General features: G+C 37.4%; 1 protein-coding gene and 1 long non-coding RNA gene across 10 annotated transcripts in view; one reads left to right on the forward strand and one right to left on the reverse strand.

The window, feature by feature from the left end:
- LOC105082918 (uncharacterized) overlaps nucleotides 1–15,312 on the forward strand; it is a 456,837-nt gene that overhangs the window by 113,854 nt on the left and 327,671 nt on the right. For all 9 annotated transcript variants that reach the window (XR_012508216.1, XR_012508218.1, XR_012508219.1 and 6 more), the window contains 3 exons: nucleotides 2,090–2,189; nucleotides 3,852–3,929; nucleotides 6,183–6,349. This is a non-coding gene — a long non-coding RNA (uncharacterized LOC105082918). The remainder of the gene's footprint in view (nucleotides 1–2,089; nucleotides 2,190–3,851; nucleotides 3,930–6,182; nucleotides 6,350–15,312) is intronic.
- COL1A2 (collagen type I alpha 2 chain) overlaps nucleotides 9,059–15,312 on the reverse strand; it is a 35,214-nt gene continuing 28,960 nt past the window's right edge. The window contains exons 42-52 of the mRNA XM_010972601.3: nucleotides 14,543–14,650; nucleotides 14,091–14,144; nucleotides 13,897–14,004; nucleotides 13,698–13,751; nucleotides 13,204–13,311; nucleotides 12,676–12,729; nucleotides 12,445–12,552; nucleotides 11,846–12,104; nucleotides 11,264–11,448; nucleotides 10,336–10,578; nucleotides 9,059–9,524 (exon numbers count right to left, since the gene is read on the reverse strand). Coding sequence (XP_010970903.1) covers nucleotides 9,378–9,524; nucleotides 10,336–10,578; nucleotides 11,264–11,448; nucleotides 11,846–12,104; nucleotides 12,445–12,552; nucleotides 12,676–12,729; nucleotides 13,204–13,311; nucleotides 13,698–13,751; nucleotides 13,897–14,004; nucleotides 14,091–14,144; nucleotides 14,543–14,650 — 1,428 coding nt within the window. The 3' untranslated portion in view covers nucleotides 9,059–9,377. The remainder of the gene's footprint in view (nucleotides 9,525–10,335; nucleotides 10,579–11,263; nucleotides 11,449–11,845; nucleotides 12,105–12,444; nucleotides 12,553–12,675; nucleotides 12,730–13,203; nucleotides 13,312–13,697; nucleotides 13,752–13,896; nucleotides 14,005–14,090; nucleotides 14,145–14,542; nucleotides 14,651–15,312) is intronic.

Consider the following 15,312-nt stretch of genomic DNA (forward strand, 5'->3'; position numbering starts at 1 on the left):
TGCCCTCCACTCTGGAAGGAGATACTGTCTCTCTCTCTACTACGGCTGTTCACTATCACTATACAAACATCCTTTAAAAGATAGTTCAAAACAAAGGTAGTCAGTGCCTTTGCTTGCAAGACATTTTGCAGAAACACCAAAGACCCACAGAGAATTGTCTCCCAATGATGTTCTTTCTTTGGATACTTTTAAAAACCATTCAAATGTTTGGTTCTTATTTCTACTACCTCTAAGTATCTACTTATTTTAAGATTGTCCTATATTTCTTCATTTCTGCCAATTCACCAGAAACCAATTTTCTCTAACTTAAGCAAAAAAGAATGTTAGTGGAAGGATATTGGATTACTTCATAATTCAAAGAACAACACCAAACTAGTACTGTTCTGGGACCTCATCAGCAGAAATTCATAGTTGTCTCAAGAGTGCTGTCGTTAGCATGCCTCAGCTTCAGTGGTTCCCTGTCTCTGCCATTCTGTACTTCAAGTTTTAAATTCTCTGAAGAGAGGAGTCAGATGGCCCAGCTTGACTAAGGCTCTGTCTCTATCTTTTCAGTTATACCCAAGGGGGAGGGACTATGAAAGCACAGACCTAGTTAATCTTGGCTATTCCCAAATTAGGAGATTCTTGGGAGCTTTGGAAGACTCCCAATTGCTTTCTGCTATATCTGGATTTGTTTTGATTGATATTCCTCTTCTTATGGAGAAATACAGTTACTGTTTTGAGCATTATTTGATTTTTATCAATTAAATACAGTTTTGCTTTATTCATCATTTTCTTGGCTACCTTCTGCCATTTCTCAGTTTTGGGGGGTAGTCATTTTGTGAACTGATCTAAGCCAATTTAGTGATTCAAGAGCTTTGGGTAAATATAAGTAGCCTCTGGTGGTTGAAGACATATTGCACTATGTGTCTTTTCTTCTCAGTCCTGCTATTATGTGGTATGCTAAGCAGGGCAAGGCTTAGCCCAAATTTTGTTAATATTAAATACTTACAGCTAGTCAATGTATCTTCAAGACCATTATTTCAACAATGTAAATTTATTTTTAACATCTTTTATGCTAATTAATATATCCTCTGGTGTAGATTTCAATAGTGCTATTTGAAATACAGGAGTAGCCACCTCTAAAGCTGTGGATTTTCTTAATTAGGGTATTTCCAAGATTACTTAATCAGCCCTTGAGTGTGGAGTAATGTTACCTTATTGCCCACATGCACATATATACATATTTTTAAAGTAAATTACCAGACAGACAATATAATAGGCTAGAATATAGGCATTTAGTCATGCACTCATGCTAATTTCCATACTCCTTTGTAATTAACATTCCTCCTGACTGGATTAATTGGGTTTGCAATAAGTAATCACGTTTATAATACTGCAACTGTTCCCAAATTAATTGCTCATGTGTTCAATGAGCCATTACATGTTCTTATTTAAAGCAGCTTAGAGAGTCCATGATTTTAGAGCTGTGGTCCTAAACATTTTGGGGAGACGGGGCACAGAATCATCCAAGAATATGTCAATAACATGATGACAGAAATAAACCAATGGTTCCCAAACTTTGAGAGTACATAAGAATCACCTCATTGAAAATATAAATACTTTGGCTCCACACTCAGCAATTCTGATTACACAGATACTGTGTGAGGCCTGGAAGAACTTTGAGAAATATTGCACACTTTCTCCCTAGAAAAAGGCACATATGCACACACTTCCAACTTTACCAGTGATCTTAAGGGAGAGTTTCAGAACCCTGTGGCTTTCGTACAGTTTTTCTCAAGACTGGCTGTATAATACAATCACCAAGGGAGTTTTAAAATATTTCAGACCAATTAAATCATAATATGAGTGGTATAGGGTGACTAAACTGTCTGCATGTTTTTTTCCCCAACCCAGAATGGAAACTAGAAATTTTTCCCAATGTATCAATTTATTTTACTGAATTAGACTCACTTGACAGATACCTAGCAAAAATGATAATAAAAGAAGTTCAGTTACCCTATAAATCTTACAAAATACACAGTTTAATTTGTGTATTGGTGAGAAGGCACATCATTTTTGGCATTGATTTGTCTTTCTCTCTTCAAAGCTTCAAAGGATTTAGTGGACTTTGTACTCTGTTTGATGGATAGCCCTCCCAAGCTTGAGAGAAGAAAAGCAGGGCTCTTTTTATAATTCATGGTGGTAAGGTAAGTGTTTATTATATTATTTTAGCTGAAGAAAATCTAAGAAAACATATGGTACTTCAAATTGACCATCAGTTCACTGTGTTTTGATAGCATACCCAGCAATTACGAAAAGTAAATATTCATTGTAAATAGCCCTGAGAAATAGTTAAATGTGCAGTTTTCTAGATGTTATCTGAGGAAGATCTTTTTTAATTCTTTTGAGTAGGAAAATATCTTATCATGATACACAAAGTAGTAGATGGAAACTTTAGTTAGACTGATAAAGTTTTTGAAATTATTTTAGACTTCCTTATTATAAAGGAAAGGAGGCCTATAAACAGTGATAGAAAAACCATGTTGGAAATAACCATAATCAAAGCTTCTTCTATGTTTCTTTGAAGTGGATCCATTTATAATATTACTCATACAGATATTCAAAGCTGTGGCAATAATAGGTGATTTAATGATGTTTAAAGCCCTTAAGTAAGGAACATCGAGGGCATGAATTTAATAATTATGATCATTTCTTGTGCTGATAACTCTTGAGTTAGGATTTCCACTGCCAGAGACAAAGTTTTAGAAAATCAAATTGTGAAAATTAAGTGTCCGAAGTTTGGATAATTCAACATGTATGAGTTATATAGTCCATTTGTGTAGAAAAACTGGCTTCCAAGCAAGCAAAAGGGCTATTTCTATACTCAGAAAGCTTTCTCTCAAAGATTGGAAGCACCTAATGGCATAGGGCAGAAACCAGTTGAGTGTGAATTTGTTCTACTTGTCAGAAATGTTACTTTTTTAAATGTTAAGGTGGGATTATTAGTTTTAATTTTAAAAAATTGAAGAGATTTTCAAGCTTTTAATAAAAGCTTGGTAGTTTTTAATTCAGTTGTAGAGGATTCACCAAAATTGTGAGGGTTTGGAAGGTTGCTAGAATCTATTTGTGGTAGAAGAAATTTAAGTGTAATTGAATTGTAAATGTACTGTCATTTTAGGCCACTGCTGTCAAAGATGGTACTTGTAGAAAGGTGATTACTTTTCTTAGCGATGGAGTTAAAGGCTTTTAGGAAAGATCCAGTCTTGTAGGGATAATGATAGCAATGGTGCCAGGTACCTGCTCTCCACCAACCTTACAAGCTGCTGTGCATTCCTGTTTCTGATCCTAACAGTCTGATGGATAGTGTCACCATTATCCCCATTTTATAGATGAGGAGATGGTGCAGACAGGATTTACATCCAGATAGCTCTATTTCCTAAGCCCCTGTTCTTCCTGTCACATCCTTTCGTCTCTGTTTCATGTAATCCCTAAAAACCACTTGCATAGATCCTGAAGGGTTACTCACTGCATTTGAGGGCAACATTTGCAGGATTGGACAGCTCTGCTCACCCAAAAGGCCATTCTCCTTTTTGCTGTTTTTGTTTGTCTTCTTGTGACTTCCATATACTAGCTCTATGGGAGAGATATTAAGGATTGATTAGAGAGGGTAAGAAAAAAAGGGAGTATTGAGGACATAAAGGTAGACAACTATGGACACTGTCTCTCCACCAGCTGGAGAGAAGATAGGTGTTTGGGGCCAGCAGGAAATAAGTATAGGAAGCAGTTCTGTTTTCTTCTGAATTTGAGTTTTTATTCTCTGTTGGTGTGCATGTGGCAGTGTTAAAAGGCTGGGGTGTTCTTTTATCCAGTCAGCAGGGGGAGCAGTAAACTTGAAGTGACATCCTGTAGGAAGAGAAAGGCCATCCACTCAGCACAGTGGTTTATAAGTAAGTGTTCTTATCCTGCCTTGCATTAATAGATTGCACTAAAAATTTTGTTTCTGTTTTTTTTTTTCCATGCTGTTTATGGTTAATGAAGTCATTGGACACCAACAGCAATGCTGCACTAGAAAAAGTATTTACCTTAGTAGAAAAGCACATTTTATGTTTATGTTTAATAGTAAAGTACATCTTTAAATATATAGTGAATTGCAGTTTTAAAGATACCTTTCTAGAATCCATAGGATTGTTAGTTCTGGCCAAGATTACTTTTCTACCCTGGGCTCAGAATTATAGCTCTATATGGGAGCAGTCAGATGAGGGAGGAGACCTTTGGTTCTAGGAGGTGATTTGAGGGTCGTTGAAAAACATGTTCTTATTTTGTTCTTACAACCTTTAATGCTATTAGGATTTTCAATCCCTTTTAGGTTAAATCTTCTTTTTTAAACTATATAACTAACATATGCATATTTTACCTAAAAAGAATAACTCATTAATTGGTCTTCCTTATTGACTTTGTTCACATTTGAAAAAGTTCTGTGGACAGATGCATTTTGATGTTGCAGAGTACAAAACTGGGTCGCAAAGCATCTCCCAAGCCTTCTTAAAGCATAGGACAGAAGTCCCTAGCAGGGAAGTAAAAGAATAAATGACAAACCCCTATTTTAATTTGGGCCACTGTTGGTTCATGCTCTCGGGTCTTAGTATAGGAGAAGTAGCATGTTGAGTAAGAGACCCAGGATGAGATATGAAAGTCATAATAGTTCAGAAAAGTCCAGATTACTGCTGTTCTTTTGGCTAGTGGTTCATAACATCTTTTTTGGTCATGAACCCCTTGGAGTATCTGAAGAAAGTTCTGGGCCCTTTTCTAGGAAATATGCACACATACACAAATTTAGCTCTCTATTTCAGGAGCTCATTGATGTTCTGCCTTCTCCTGAAGCCCACCATGTGTTCTTGTTTAGAGCAGTGGTCTCTAAAATGGAGGGTGGGTAGATGATGCTCCCCAGGATGTGTGCCCAGTGACCCACTGGACTGTGCTGTTTTCTGTTTGTGTTTATTTTCTGTCTTTTAAAGTTTTTTCCATGTAGGTTTTATATTGCACATAATCTATTAGTACCATAGTGCATATATAACATTTACATATAAGTAGATTAATAAAATTAGTTGTAAGAGTTCACATTTTTACTGGTGGGAGACATGACTCAAAATTGATAGGCTACCAATTCAGAGAAAGGTAGTGATTAAATTTAAACTCTAGGCTCTCCTCTCCCTAAATTGGAGGGCCAGGAATAGGAGCTTAAATCAGAGGTGACTACCAGTGACTGGAAATTTTGGACCTAATGATGACAAGTAAAATTTGCCCACCCTTCATTAAGCACTGTCACACTTGCCCCAATTGGTCCCCGCAGTGGCTCTGGGAGTTAGGTAGAGTAGGTATGCTAATGGATATCTCCAAGAGCAGGTATGTTAACCAGATTCTCAGAAAACTTGAGACTTCCCCAAGGGTCCTTGGCTGGTCAGTAGTGGAACTGGTCCTCATAACCTTGGCTGCCAACCACAAATTATAGGCTCATTTCACTGAACTGCAGGGATAAGTCAGTCATTATGGGCTGTCTGAGGTCCCGCTGTTGCAGTTATTGGTGCTCCCTGAGGACACTGAGTTGTTGAATCCCTGGCTGATCCAGGCACAGGGATAGAAAACATATTTTAGCTACTTGATCAGAGGGCCAGGAAGCTGAACTAACAACTCAGCATTAGCTCTCTCCTGTTGGTACTGTAATACCAACATATTTCAAAACAAACAGAGGGCTCTGGAAGGGTTTAGATACATCTATGTACAAAAAAGATTTACAATGGGTTATTAAATGGGAGTTTTGAGGCTGGCTTCATGGGAAGTGCCAACCACTCTTTCTCCCAAATTTCCCTTGGTGCCACTGTCAAAGGCAAAGTACTCATTTAGATGGATTGTTGTTCTGACCCAAAATGACATTTCCAACTTTTCTTATATATAATCCAATTTCTGAACCTCCTTTTCAGTGATATTAAGTGGAATAGCATAAAAAAGTCTTTTGGCATTAAAGATAATAAATGTGTTCAGCATTGCTTAGGTGTCTTTGCTCTTGGCCAGTGCATTGGCTGTATTGATGTTAGAAATTTAAATCACCCTTTTTACCAGACTTTATTAATATCTCCTCCCCTCATCTTGGCTACCTTGCTCCTTCACTCTCTCATGTGCAATCTTCTTCCCTTTTATACTAGCACAAGTTATAGGCGGCTGACTTTCACATGACCAAGGGTCAGGAGATGTGAGGAGGATCCCTTGAGCCTGGTGATTAGCCTCTAAAAAGGGGACCTGCTGTTCAAGGGTCAAGCCTTCAGTACATTGCCCAGGCCCTGGGAATACTAACAGTGGACCTCCTGGCTTGGTAAGTACCAGATTGTTCTAATACGTGGCTTCCAGAGAAGAATCATTTAGCCAGACAGAAGAATTGAAAGTGAAATGAGATCTCTGGCTAGAGCTCATTCCAGTATCACTGTTACTGCATGAGGCTAAGGTTAATTTTGAGATTCCCTCTCATTAACTGTGTCCTCTGCTATCCTCAGAGGACATTTTGTTTAAAGTTGTGTTCACACATTGTTTTATTCTCTCTCTGCAACTGAATCGTGAGATCCCTAAGGATACTGCTGCCTGGTATGGCTTTGTACACCCCTCCCCAGTGTCCTCCAGAGTGGCTGGGACCCGGGGAATGATGACTCCTAGATTAGGACTTTCTTTCAGAAAGTAGGAGGGTGGAAGGATAACCACCCTTTCCCTGGTAATGGTCACTTTTCAACCAGGATTGTTTTCACTTGTTGACTGCTTATTTCTTTTCATGATATTTTAAGACTAAATTTGCTGTAAATGATAAAAGTAATATAACTACACTATAGCAAACTTGGAAAATTTAGACATAATAATCATTTCTGTCACTGTTATATAAATGTACCTGCTCTTAGTATTTTGATACATGCATTTAAAAATATTTTTAATAACAATGTACTTGAATATTATAAAGATTGTAACGTTCCGTTATAAGCATTTTTTTTCTTTTGTTTAATCATTCTAGTAAATGTTACTGAGATATAGAAATTTATTTCACTATTTTCCTATTTTCTACTAAATATATCATTATTTATTCCTCATTAGTATTTATTGGCTATGCCATCATTTATTTCTTCATTGTTATCTATCAGATACACCATTGCTTATTTAGCTGTTTTCCTGTGCTCATCTCACTAAGTGGACTACGGGCTTAAAAAAATCTGCCTATTTGTATACAGTTTGAAAAAAGTTATTATCATGTAGCATGGTATTTGGCTCATAGTAGGTATTCAGTAAATGTTGGATTTCTTTCTTCTCTCTTCCTTCTTTACACCAACCTTATGGTATTTTCTTGTACTGCCAGCCTGAGGGCATAACTCTGTTTTGTAATTTTGCCTTGGCTATTTCAATTGCTAATTTGTGGGGAGTACTAGTACTGTGATTCCTGGGATTCAGTTTTCTTTATGTCATTTGGTCAAGTATATTGATTTGTTCTTGCCAGACATAAAATGTTAGAGCTACAAAGAATTGTGGAAATTACCTTGTCCAGTGGTTTCCCAATTGGTGTATATCAGAATTTTTCAAGGCGCTTAAGAATACTGATTTCTTACTAAAGTTTAATTTGTTGGATGAAGATTGGGAATCTGCATTTTAAGAGGCAGCTCAGTGTTCTGATTTAGGTGATGGAAGGACCATAATTTGAAGTTATTGTTTGGTTAGTAGACTTTGCTAACTTTTTAGAGTTTATTTTAGATTTTCATGATGTTCAGTCTTTTGCTTTTAAAACTAATTGAATCTTGGGATGACTTATAACAGGAGGCAAATATTACAATCACAATTATGTTCTGCAACAGGAAATAAGCCCTAAATGAATCTTAACATTTTACCTGACACATTACTATGTTTAAGTGTATTAAAGATGTCATTGAAAGGTGCAGGGGAGGAAAATGAACTTGATTTGGCAGGTAGGTGTTCATGGTACTATTATCCACAACTGTCTATGCTGATTGACAGCACACACATTACCATTAACAGGCATTGTACTCAGTTGCATCAGATTTAAGTGTATGGCATTTTTACTGAATATTTGAAACTGTTTTAGTTAATAGTATTAATTGTACATAGACCAACTTTCAGCCACTGTTTCAAAGTGCTTAATGGATAATAAACCAAAAGGTTCTGAGGACCTCTGCTTAGAATTAGCTTAGGTCAACAATTGCCATTTTGCTTAGGTATTATGTATTTTGACTAGGGCAAATGTTTAACAGTTCAGAGAAGGAATCTTCACCACATTATTGATAAAAATGAAACTCAGAAAGGGGAAATGCTCAAGGTCGTTCAGCCAGAAGGAGCCAAGCCAGAATTGGAGCTCAGATCTCCTGGGTCCTTGTTCTTTGCTCTTTCTACCACACCAAGCTGCCCTTTCTGCATAGTGCCTGTCTAATGAGAAACAATCAGTCTAATGGCTGGTAGAGATACTATAATCCATATTTATATTGCAAAGAGCATTGAAGCAAGGAATTCTACTCAGTGTTTTCTTTTGGAAACCAAACATGCTTTATTTCATTTTTTCCACAATTTATTTAAACATCTCACATATACAAAATAGGTACAATTTAAGTTTTTGGCTTGTCCGAGAAACAAGGCTTCTTTGGAATCACGGGAGAGGATGAAAATGAGGCTGGCAAAGAACAAATGCTGAATTTAAAGAAGAGGACAATGTTGGGCAAATGATCCACTTTTTATACTGGAGTAAGATGTAAAGTACTGATGCTAAATCAAATGAAAAAAAATACACAATACAACTCAACACAGAGGAGTATTTCTTCTCAAATTCTCCTAGCACCATCAACATTCTTCAAGTATCTGAAATACTATTAATTAGCACCTTTGTATTTTGAACAAAAAACAAGTACCTCAGCTCATCTCTGTCTAGATCAGCACCTAATAGTGTGGACCACACTCACAGGAAAGTGTTTTGAGGTAGTTTAAACCTTTGGAAGTTTGGGTTTTAAACTTCCCTCTGTGGAAGATATTCAAAAGCCACAAGTGGTGCAAATGTTCATGGTTTTTATTTTATTTTTCAATTTTTATTTTGGTTTTCTTACAAAGGTTGACATTTTCCACAACAGGTGTAAGAGTGTTGAAAAAAATTCCAGATCTTTTGGGAAGGGGTAGAGGGAGGGGGAATTAATTAAATCGTATTGCACAATGCTCTGATCAATCCTTCTCCTTCTCTTTTGCCCACAATTTAAGCAAGTAGATGTGCAGAAGAAATGGAATGATTCAGCTTTCAGTTAGAAAAGAAGAAAAGAAATGGCAAAGAGAGAAATTTTCAGATTTCCTTTTTCTTTAATTTAGTTTGAGTTCATTTATTTGAAACAGACTGGGCCAACGTCCAAACTGAATTCTTGGTCAGCACCCCCGATGTCCAAAAGTGCAATATCAAGGATAGGCAGGCGAGATGGCTTATTTGTTTTGTATTCAATGATTGTCTTTTTCCATTCATTTGTCTTTCTCTGTTTAAAAAAGAGAAGAAAAAAATACTCATAAAACAGCACTACTACTGAATCCAATTATATTATATGATATATAATTATATATGATATATGTATCTAATATGCATTAATATATACTTTTATATAAATTATATATTATATAATATTATGTATAATGAATCTTAGATACTATATTAACCACTTTTTGGCTCATGTCATTCTGAAGATGTGTGTCTCAGATCAACAAGTTTATCTTTAAAACAGCAACATCAGGGGTGTCTTTAGCAGGAGAGGTTTCCTACCAGTCTAATTTTATTAAAAAACATTTCAATGCATACTCCAAGTGGTTTATTTAGACATTATCATTTTCAGGATCTGTGTGGTGGGGAGAGTTGGGTGGATATGCAGTACTACTGTTATTTTAAACTTTCTTCTATTTATTGCATTTTATAGAGAAAGCATAAAGAAAAACTAAATGTAGGCCATACTAATAAGTAAAATAAAATACATTTAACTATAAATTATAGCTTGGACCCTTTTAACCTCAAGTAATTGTAAGTTTTGGGCATACATCATCATTTAAGAAACTCACATTAAAAGAAAAACAACTAACACATGGACATAGTATATATTTCAGTATTTTAGAGAATTTCAGAAGGCAGGATCTTATAAAAATACTCTGGTTTACCATCTGAATTTAAACAAATACATTTATGAAAGAAAAATCAAATAAGTTAGTTTCTCATTCGTTGGTTCATTTAATGGTCTAAGCTAGAACTCCACTGTCCCACTTCCAAAATAAATGTTACTCCCACATTTCACCATTACTTACAGAGCAGCCATCTGCAAGAACAGTGTAAGTGAACCTGCTGTTGCCCTCGGCAACCAGTTCAACATCGTTGGATCCTTGCAAAATGACAGCCTTTTTCAGGTTGCCAGTCTCCTCATCCAAGTAGGCAATGCTGTTCTTGCAATGGTAGGTGATGTTTTGAGAGGCGTGGTTCGCCAGCAGGCGCATGAAGGCAAGTTGGGTAGCCATTTCCTTGGTGGTAACTCCTTCAACATTATATTCAAACTACAGAGAATAAGATGGAGTTCTCATTAAGTGAAGAAGGACTCAGATACTAAGTCAGTCAACTTTAAAAAAATAATCTGGTATAGGGAGGAATGATGATGGACTCAGATCTGAACTTGTACTTTTAAAAGAAACTTAATTCACTTGTCTTTGAAGTATTAGCTACCTAGAAGGGACATAGGAACCACCAGACTGAGGCAAGTCATCTCAAAATGCAAAATGGTACCTGTTTCAAATGAGGCCTCTATTATATGTTTCTTTTTTTAAAATAAGAGAGCAAGTAGACAGAGACTCAGATCTCTTTATTTTTCTATAATTCCTATCAGTAGGCATTTAATAAGGTTGGTGAAAGTTTTAATTACAAATTCAGAAAAGTTCATGTCCTAAAAATATGTGTGCATGGGTACTAGTCTATATGCTGACCAATACTCCTTCACACTAAATGACATTAGTCAGCTTCTCTGGTGATTATCAGTTAAGTCATTTGAATAATAACTTTGAATTGTATGGATATGTCCAATCAATCCATCTTTAATGTGCAATCCAGGATACAACTGAACCCAAGAACAGAGCACGTTCTCTTAATAAGCCCTAGGTAGAGAACTAAAATGTAGATCATTAAAAAGCAAATAATCCTAACAAAATATTATTTAGTAGGAGAAGGGATGTTTGTAGGATTCCTTACCTGGGTACCACCATTGATAGTTTCTCCTAACCAGACGTGCTTCTTGGCCTTGGAATCTCTGTACCAGTTCTTGGCTGGGACGTTTTCAGGTTGAGCCCGGATGCAAGTTTCCCCAGTAGAGAAATCACAGTATACTTTGATAGCATCCATAGTACATCCTTGGTTAGGGTCAATCCAGTAGTAACCTTTTAAATAAACAAGACCCAGATCATAAAACCTCTCATTGAGTGGAACACAGGTTCTAATAATTATTAGTCAAAGCTTTTGATTCCTATAAGTAACATTTTTGATTGCACTAATATAATGTCTATCCCACTTTAACAGAAAGAGTGTACTATTTTCAAAATTAGACAGTTTCTCCTCTCCTTTCCATGAAAATCAAATCAGGGTACAGATTTACTATGAGAAGGGCAAAAATATATATTATCAAGAGAAGCTTGAGAATAGGTGTTGGTTGGGAGAAGAAAATGCTTCATTAAGTAAGGTATGTTTCACATAATGTAGTTTTTACCCAAATACTTTTGAAAAGCCAACTGTGATAAGGGTCACAAAGTGTCAGTCTGGTTGGACATCTCAACCTACCACTGCTCCATTCTGGGTGGCTGAGTCTCAAGTCACGGCATGTGCGAGCTGGGTTCTTCCTAGAGCCTTCTGGAGTAAGAAGGGTCTCAATCTGGTTGTTGAGAGATTTCAGAGTAGCATCAACTTCATAATCCTTGGGTCTGAGAGAAGGTGGTGAGCGAGGCTGGTCAGCCCTGTAGAAGTCTCCATCATAACCAAAGTCATAACCACCACCACTTGGGCCAGGAGGGCCAGGAGGGCCAGGAGGGCCAGGAGGGCCCTGCAAAGGTGAAAGTGAGAAAGAGGAGACTTTATATTTGGTTACAGTGAGAGACATCAATGACAGCTGGTTTTTAGTTGAAATTTAAATAAAAGCATGTTCTAATAAGTTATAAAAAGTCAAGTTTATGTAAATAACAACTTGTTTCCAGACATACTTGCAGGGGCTTGTAATGGGCTTAAAGAGCTCATTACACGTAGACAATTTTTATATATTTTAGAAAACACATGGAAGTGAGGGGACTACTTGAATGTGTTGTTATAATTGTCTTGGTTTAGTCTAAAGAAAATATTACCTTAGGTCAGTGATGCCCTTTATTATTTCCCAAAATCATACTTACAGCAGGACCTTGGCTACCCTGAGAGCCACGAAGTCCAGCAGGTCCAACTGTACCAGGATGTCCACTGCGACCATCTTTTCCAGCAGGGCCAGAAGGACCAGCAGGGCCCTAGGGAAGAAGTACACTAAGTCTGTGTGAGCCAGCGAAAACCCTGCAAGGGAGCAGAACCTTGAGGCTCACTGCCTGCCATGGACTCTGTCTCAGAGATATTTATCTCTTAGATTGACCTACCCTAGGACCAGCAGGACCCACGGGGCCAGAAGCACCTTGATCACCATGATGACCCTTTAAAGAGAGAACAGGAAAAATCACACTCTCAGAACATGTGTCAATAAATAGATTTTTTTTTAATTGAGTGGAAAACTTTAGTTTCAGTGGACTATGGTTTGAGAAAAGTTGAAAATGTAAAATGGGGCTCTTTTCTGTTACTATGTCTATTACAGTCAATTATTTTTTTCTATGAGCTATTTCAGCAGTGCAATATTAGTCATTCTTCTAATTATATTTACTTTAAGTGGGGTTGAAGGACATTGTTGCCAGGAGATTTTAATATATGTATATTTCTATCTCCCTTAACCCTCACCTTTTCGTGATGGGATGAAATAGCTTTATCTCTGAGCTATGGAGTTAGCCAGAGAATGGGAAATGAATATAATGTAGGACATTTTAGAACAATAACAGTGAAGTTTAGAGGAAGATCATTCTGAGTTGAAGGCCTTTAAGATTTGTATACTTGCTAGATGTCCACATTTTACTTACAGCAAGACCAGGAAGACCTTGCAATCCATTGTGTCCCTTCAAGCCAGGAAGACCTCTGGGCCCTTTATCACCAGGCTCTCCCTTATCGCCTCGAGTACCTTGTGGGCCCTATAAAGAAAGAGAAGGACAGATAGGAAATTTACCTCCTTTAAAAAATGACACACACTTCCCTACAAATATTGTTAAGTCTTTTCACAAAGGTAATTCAAAACATGCAAAGGTCTAAAAGCCATGTAGGTGTTATGCCTGTCTCTTCCCTTAATCTGCTTTAGTTGAGCTTCTATAAAGTGGCTAGATCTTTATGATTATTTAATACAAATAAGCAGAAGATATTTGAAACAGAAGAGATTTAAAGCTATTTGCAGCAATTCTCGACATGGACTAAGTTTAAAAAAAAAAAGTCTAGCCCATATACTATTTATTTCCTTAATGGACAATCTGGAGTGATCTTTCCTAAATGTTGATTTGTACAGAAATCTTCACCATGTACGTACACTAGGACCTCTTGGACCAATGGCACCAGTAGGACCAACAGAACCAGCAGCACCCTGTGAATTGGAAAATAAAAACACAGTTTATCAGCCAAGCCCCCAAATCCTCCTCCCTAAACCCCACAGTTCCCAAGTGTGGAGAGGTCAGAAGTGAAGCCTGTTGAGGATGACAGCATTAAGGGACTGATATTTACAAACTTACAGGTTCACCACGGTTTCCATGTTTGCCAGCGGGACCCACGGGGCCTTGAGGACCAGGTGCACCCACAACACCAGTGGGACCAGCGTTACCAGGGTAACCACGTTCTCCCTACCAAAGGCAGAATGAAGCTTCAGTCAATCTGGCCTGTATTTTAATCCCTTTTAAGTTAGAGAAAGATGAAGAGGTATACTGACCTTGTGTCCAGGTTGACCATCACGGCCTGGGGGGCCATCACTCCCAGGGTTGCCCTGTGAAGATACCCCACCAAATAAGGCACTTAGTGAGGCTGTGTAGCCCACCACCCCCTGTAGTTCAGCTATCTGCTTTCATTGCTCCCAGTGCTCAATAGAGAACCCCCTTTTCATGTTGTTAAAAAATAGGAACAAGAACTTGCTGACCTAGATTTTTTTAGAGGTGTTTTTTAGTATTTTGGCCAACTTGAAGAATGCTCTTTGAAGACTCATTCCCTAGCCCAAGTTATTTTTCATATTTTCCATACTAGGAGTGATCGGTATATGTAGATATTGTGGAGAAACAGACCATTTTGTTTAGAAACTTGGAACAAGAGAACCTCAGCTCAGGATACAAAGTTGTACACAATGAAATACTGCTGAGTTTTATTTTACAAACCAAATGTTGGACTCACATCACGACCAGCTTCACCAGGAGCACCATTGACACCAGGACTACCCACACCACCAGGGGGACCACGGGCCCCAGGTGGGCCTGAAATGCCGAGAGGACCAGGTTCACCCTACAGAGACAAAGGAGACAAAACAACATTCCTCTCGCTGGACTGAGTGCCACTCTCACTCTCCCAAAACAATCCTAGCCAGGAGATTACAGTTTCAAGAGAGAAGGTAAATTGAAAGTGAATGGGCCACAGAATGCTACGAAGTGTCATTAGTGTCATCCTTGTCCTCCTCCTGCATATTTAGATGGTCAGCTTTGTGTAATTTTGGAATCTATACAAGATGAGCCTTGTTTCACCCAATATTCCAAGTAAAATGAATTCATAAAGTTGAGAGAGTTTATGGAGATTAGATGGTTGCTAGTTGCTGTCAAATATTAAGTTTAATGGAATGATTCAGAACTTCCTGAGTTTCATTCTTCCAACAAGGTAAATGATGCCAGCATTTCATATTGCAAAGGAGTAAATGCAATTAGAGTTTATATCATTCTTAAGCATGTAAAAAGAACAAAAATCATTCTGCATAATGTTAAGCTGTGTCTTTATAGCATGTGTCTAAGAAAGGTGGTATTAAAGCTTCTTAGATAAGTGACATGTGGTCTGTATAAAGAAAATGCCGTGAATAAAAAATCTTAAGTGGAGTTATTCAGTGATCAATCTGTCACCCTTGAAGTGGCAGCTTTTAAACTCTTTTATTATGTTAATGAGAATAAGAATGGTGTCAA

This window comes from Camelus bactrianus, chromosome 7 (assembly GCF_048773025.1).
Source record: "Camelus bactrianus isolate YW-2024 breed Bactrian camel chromosome 7, ASM4877302v1, whole genome shotgun sequence".
In the NCBI taxonomy this organism is placed as follows: domain Eukaryota; kingdom Metazoa; phylum Chordata; class Mammalia; order Artiodactyla; family Camelidae; genus Camelus; species Camelus bactrianus.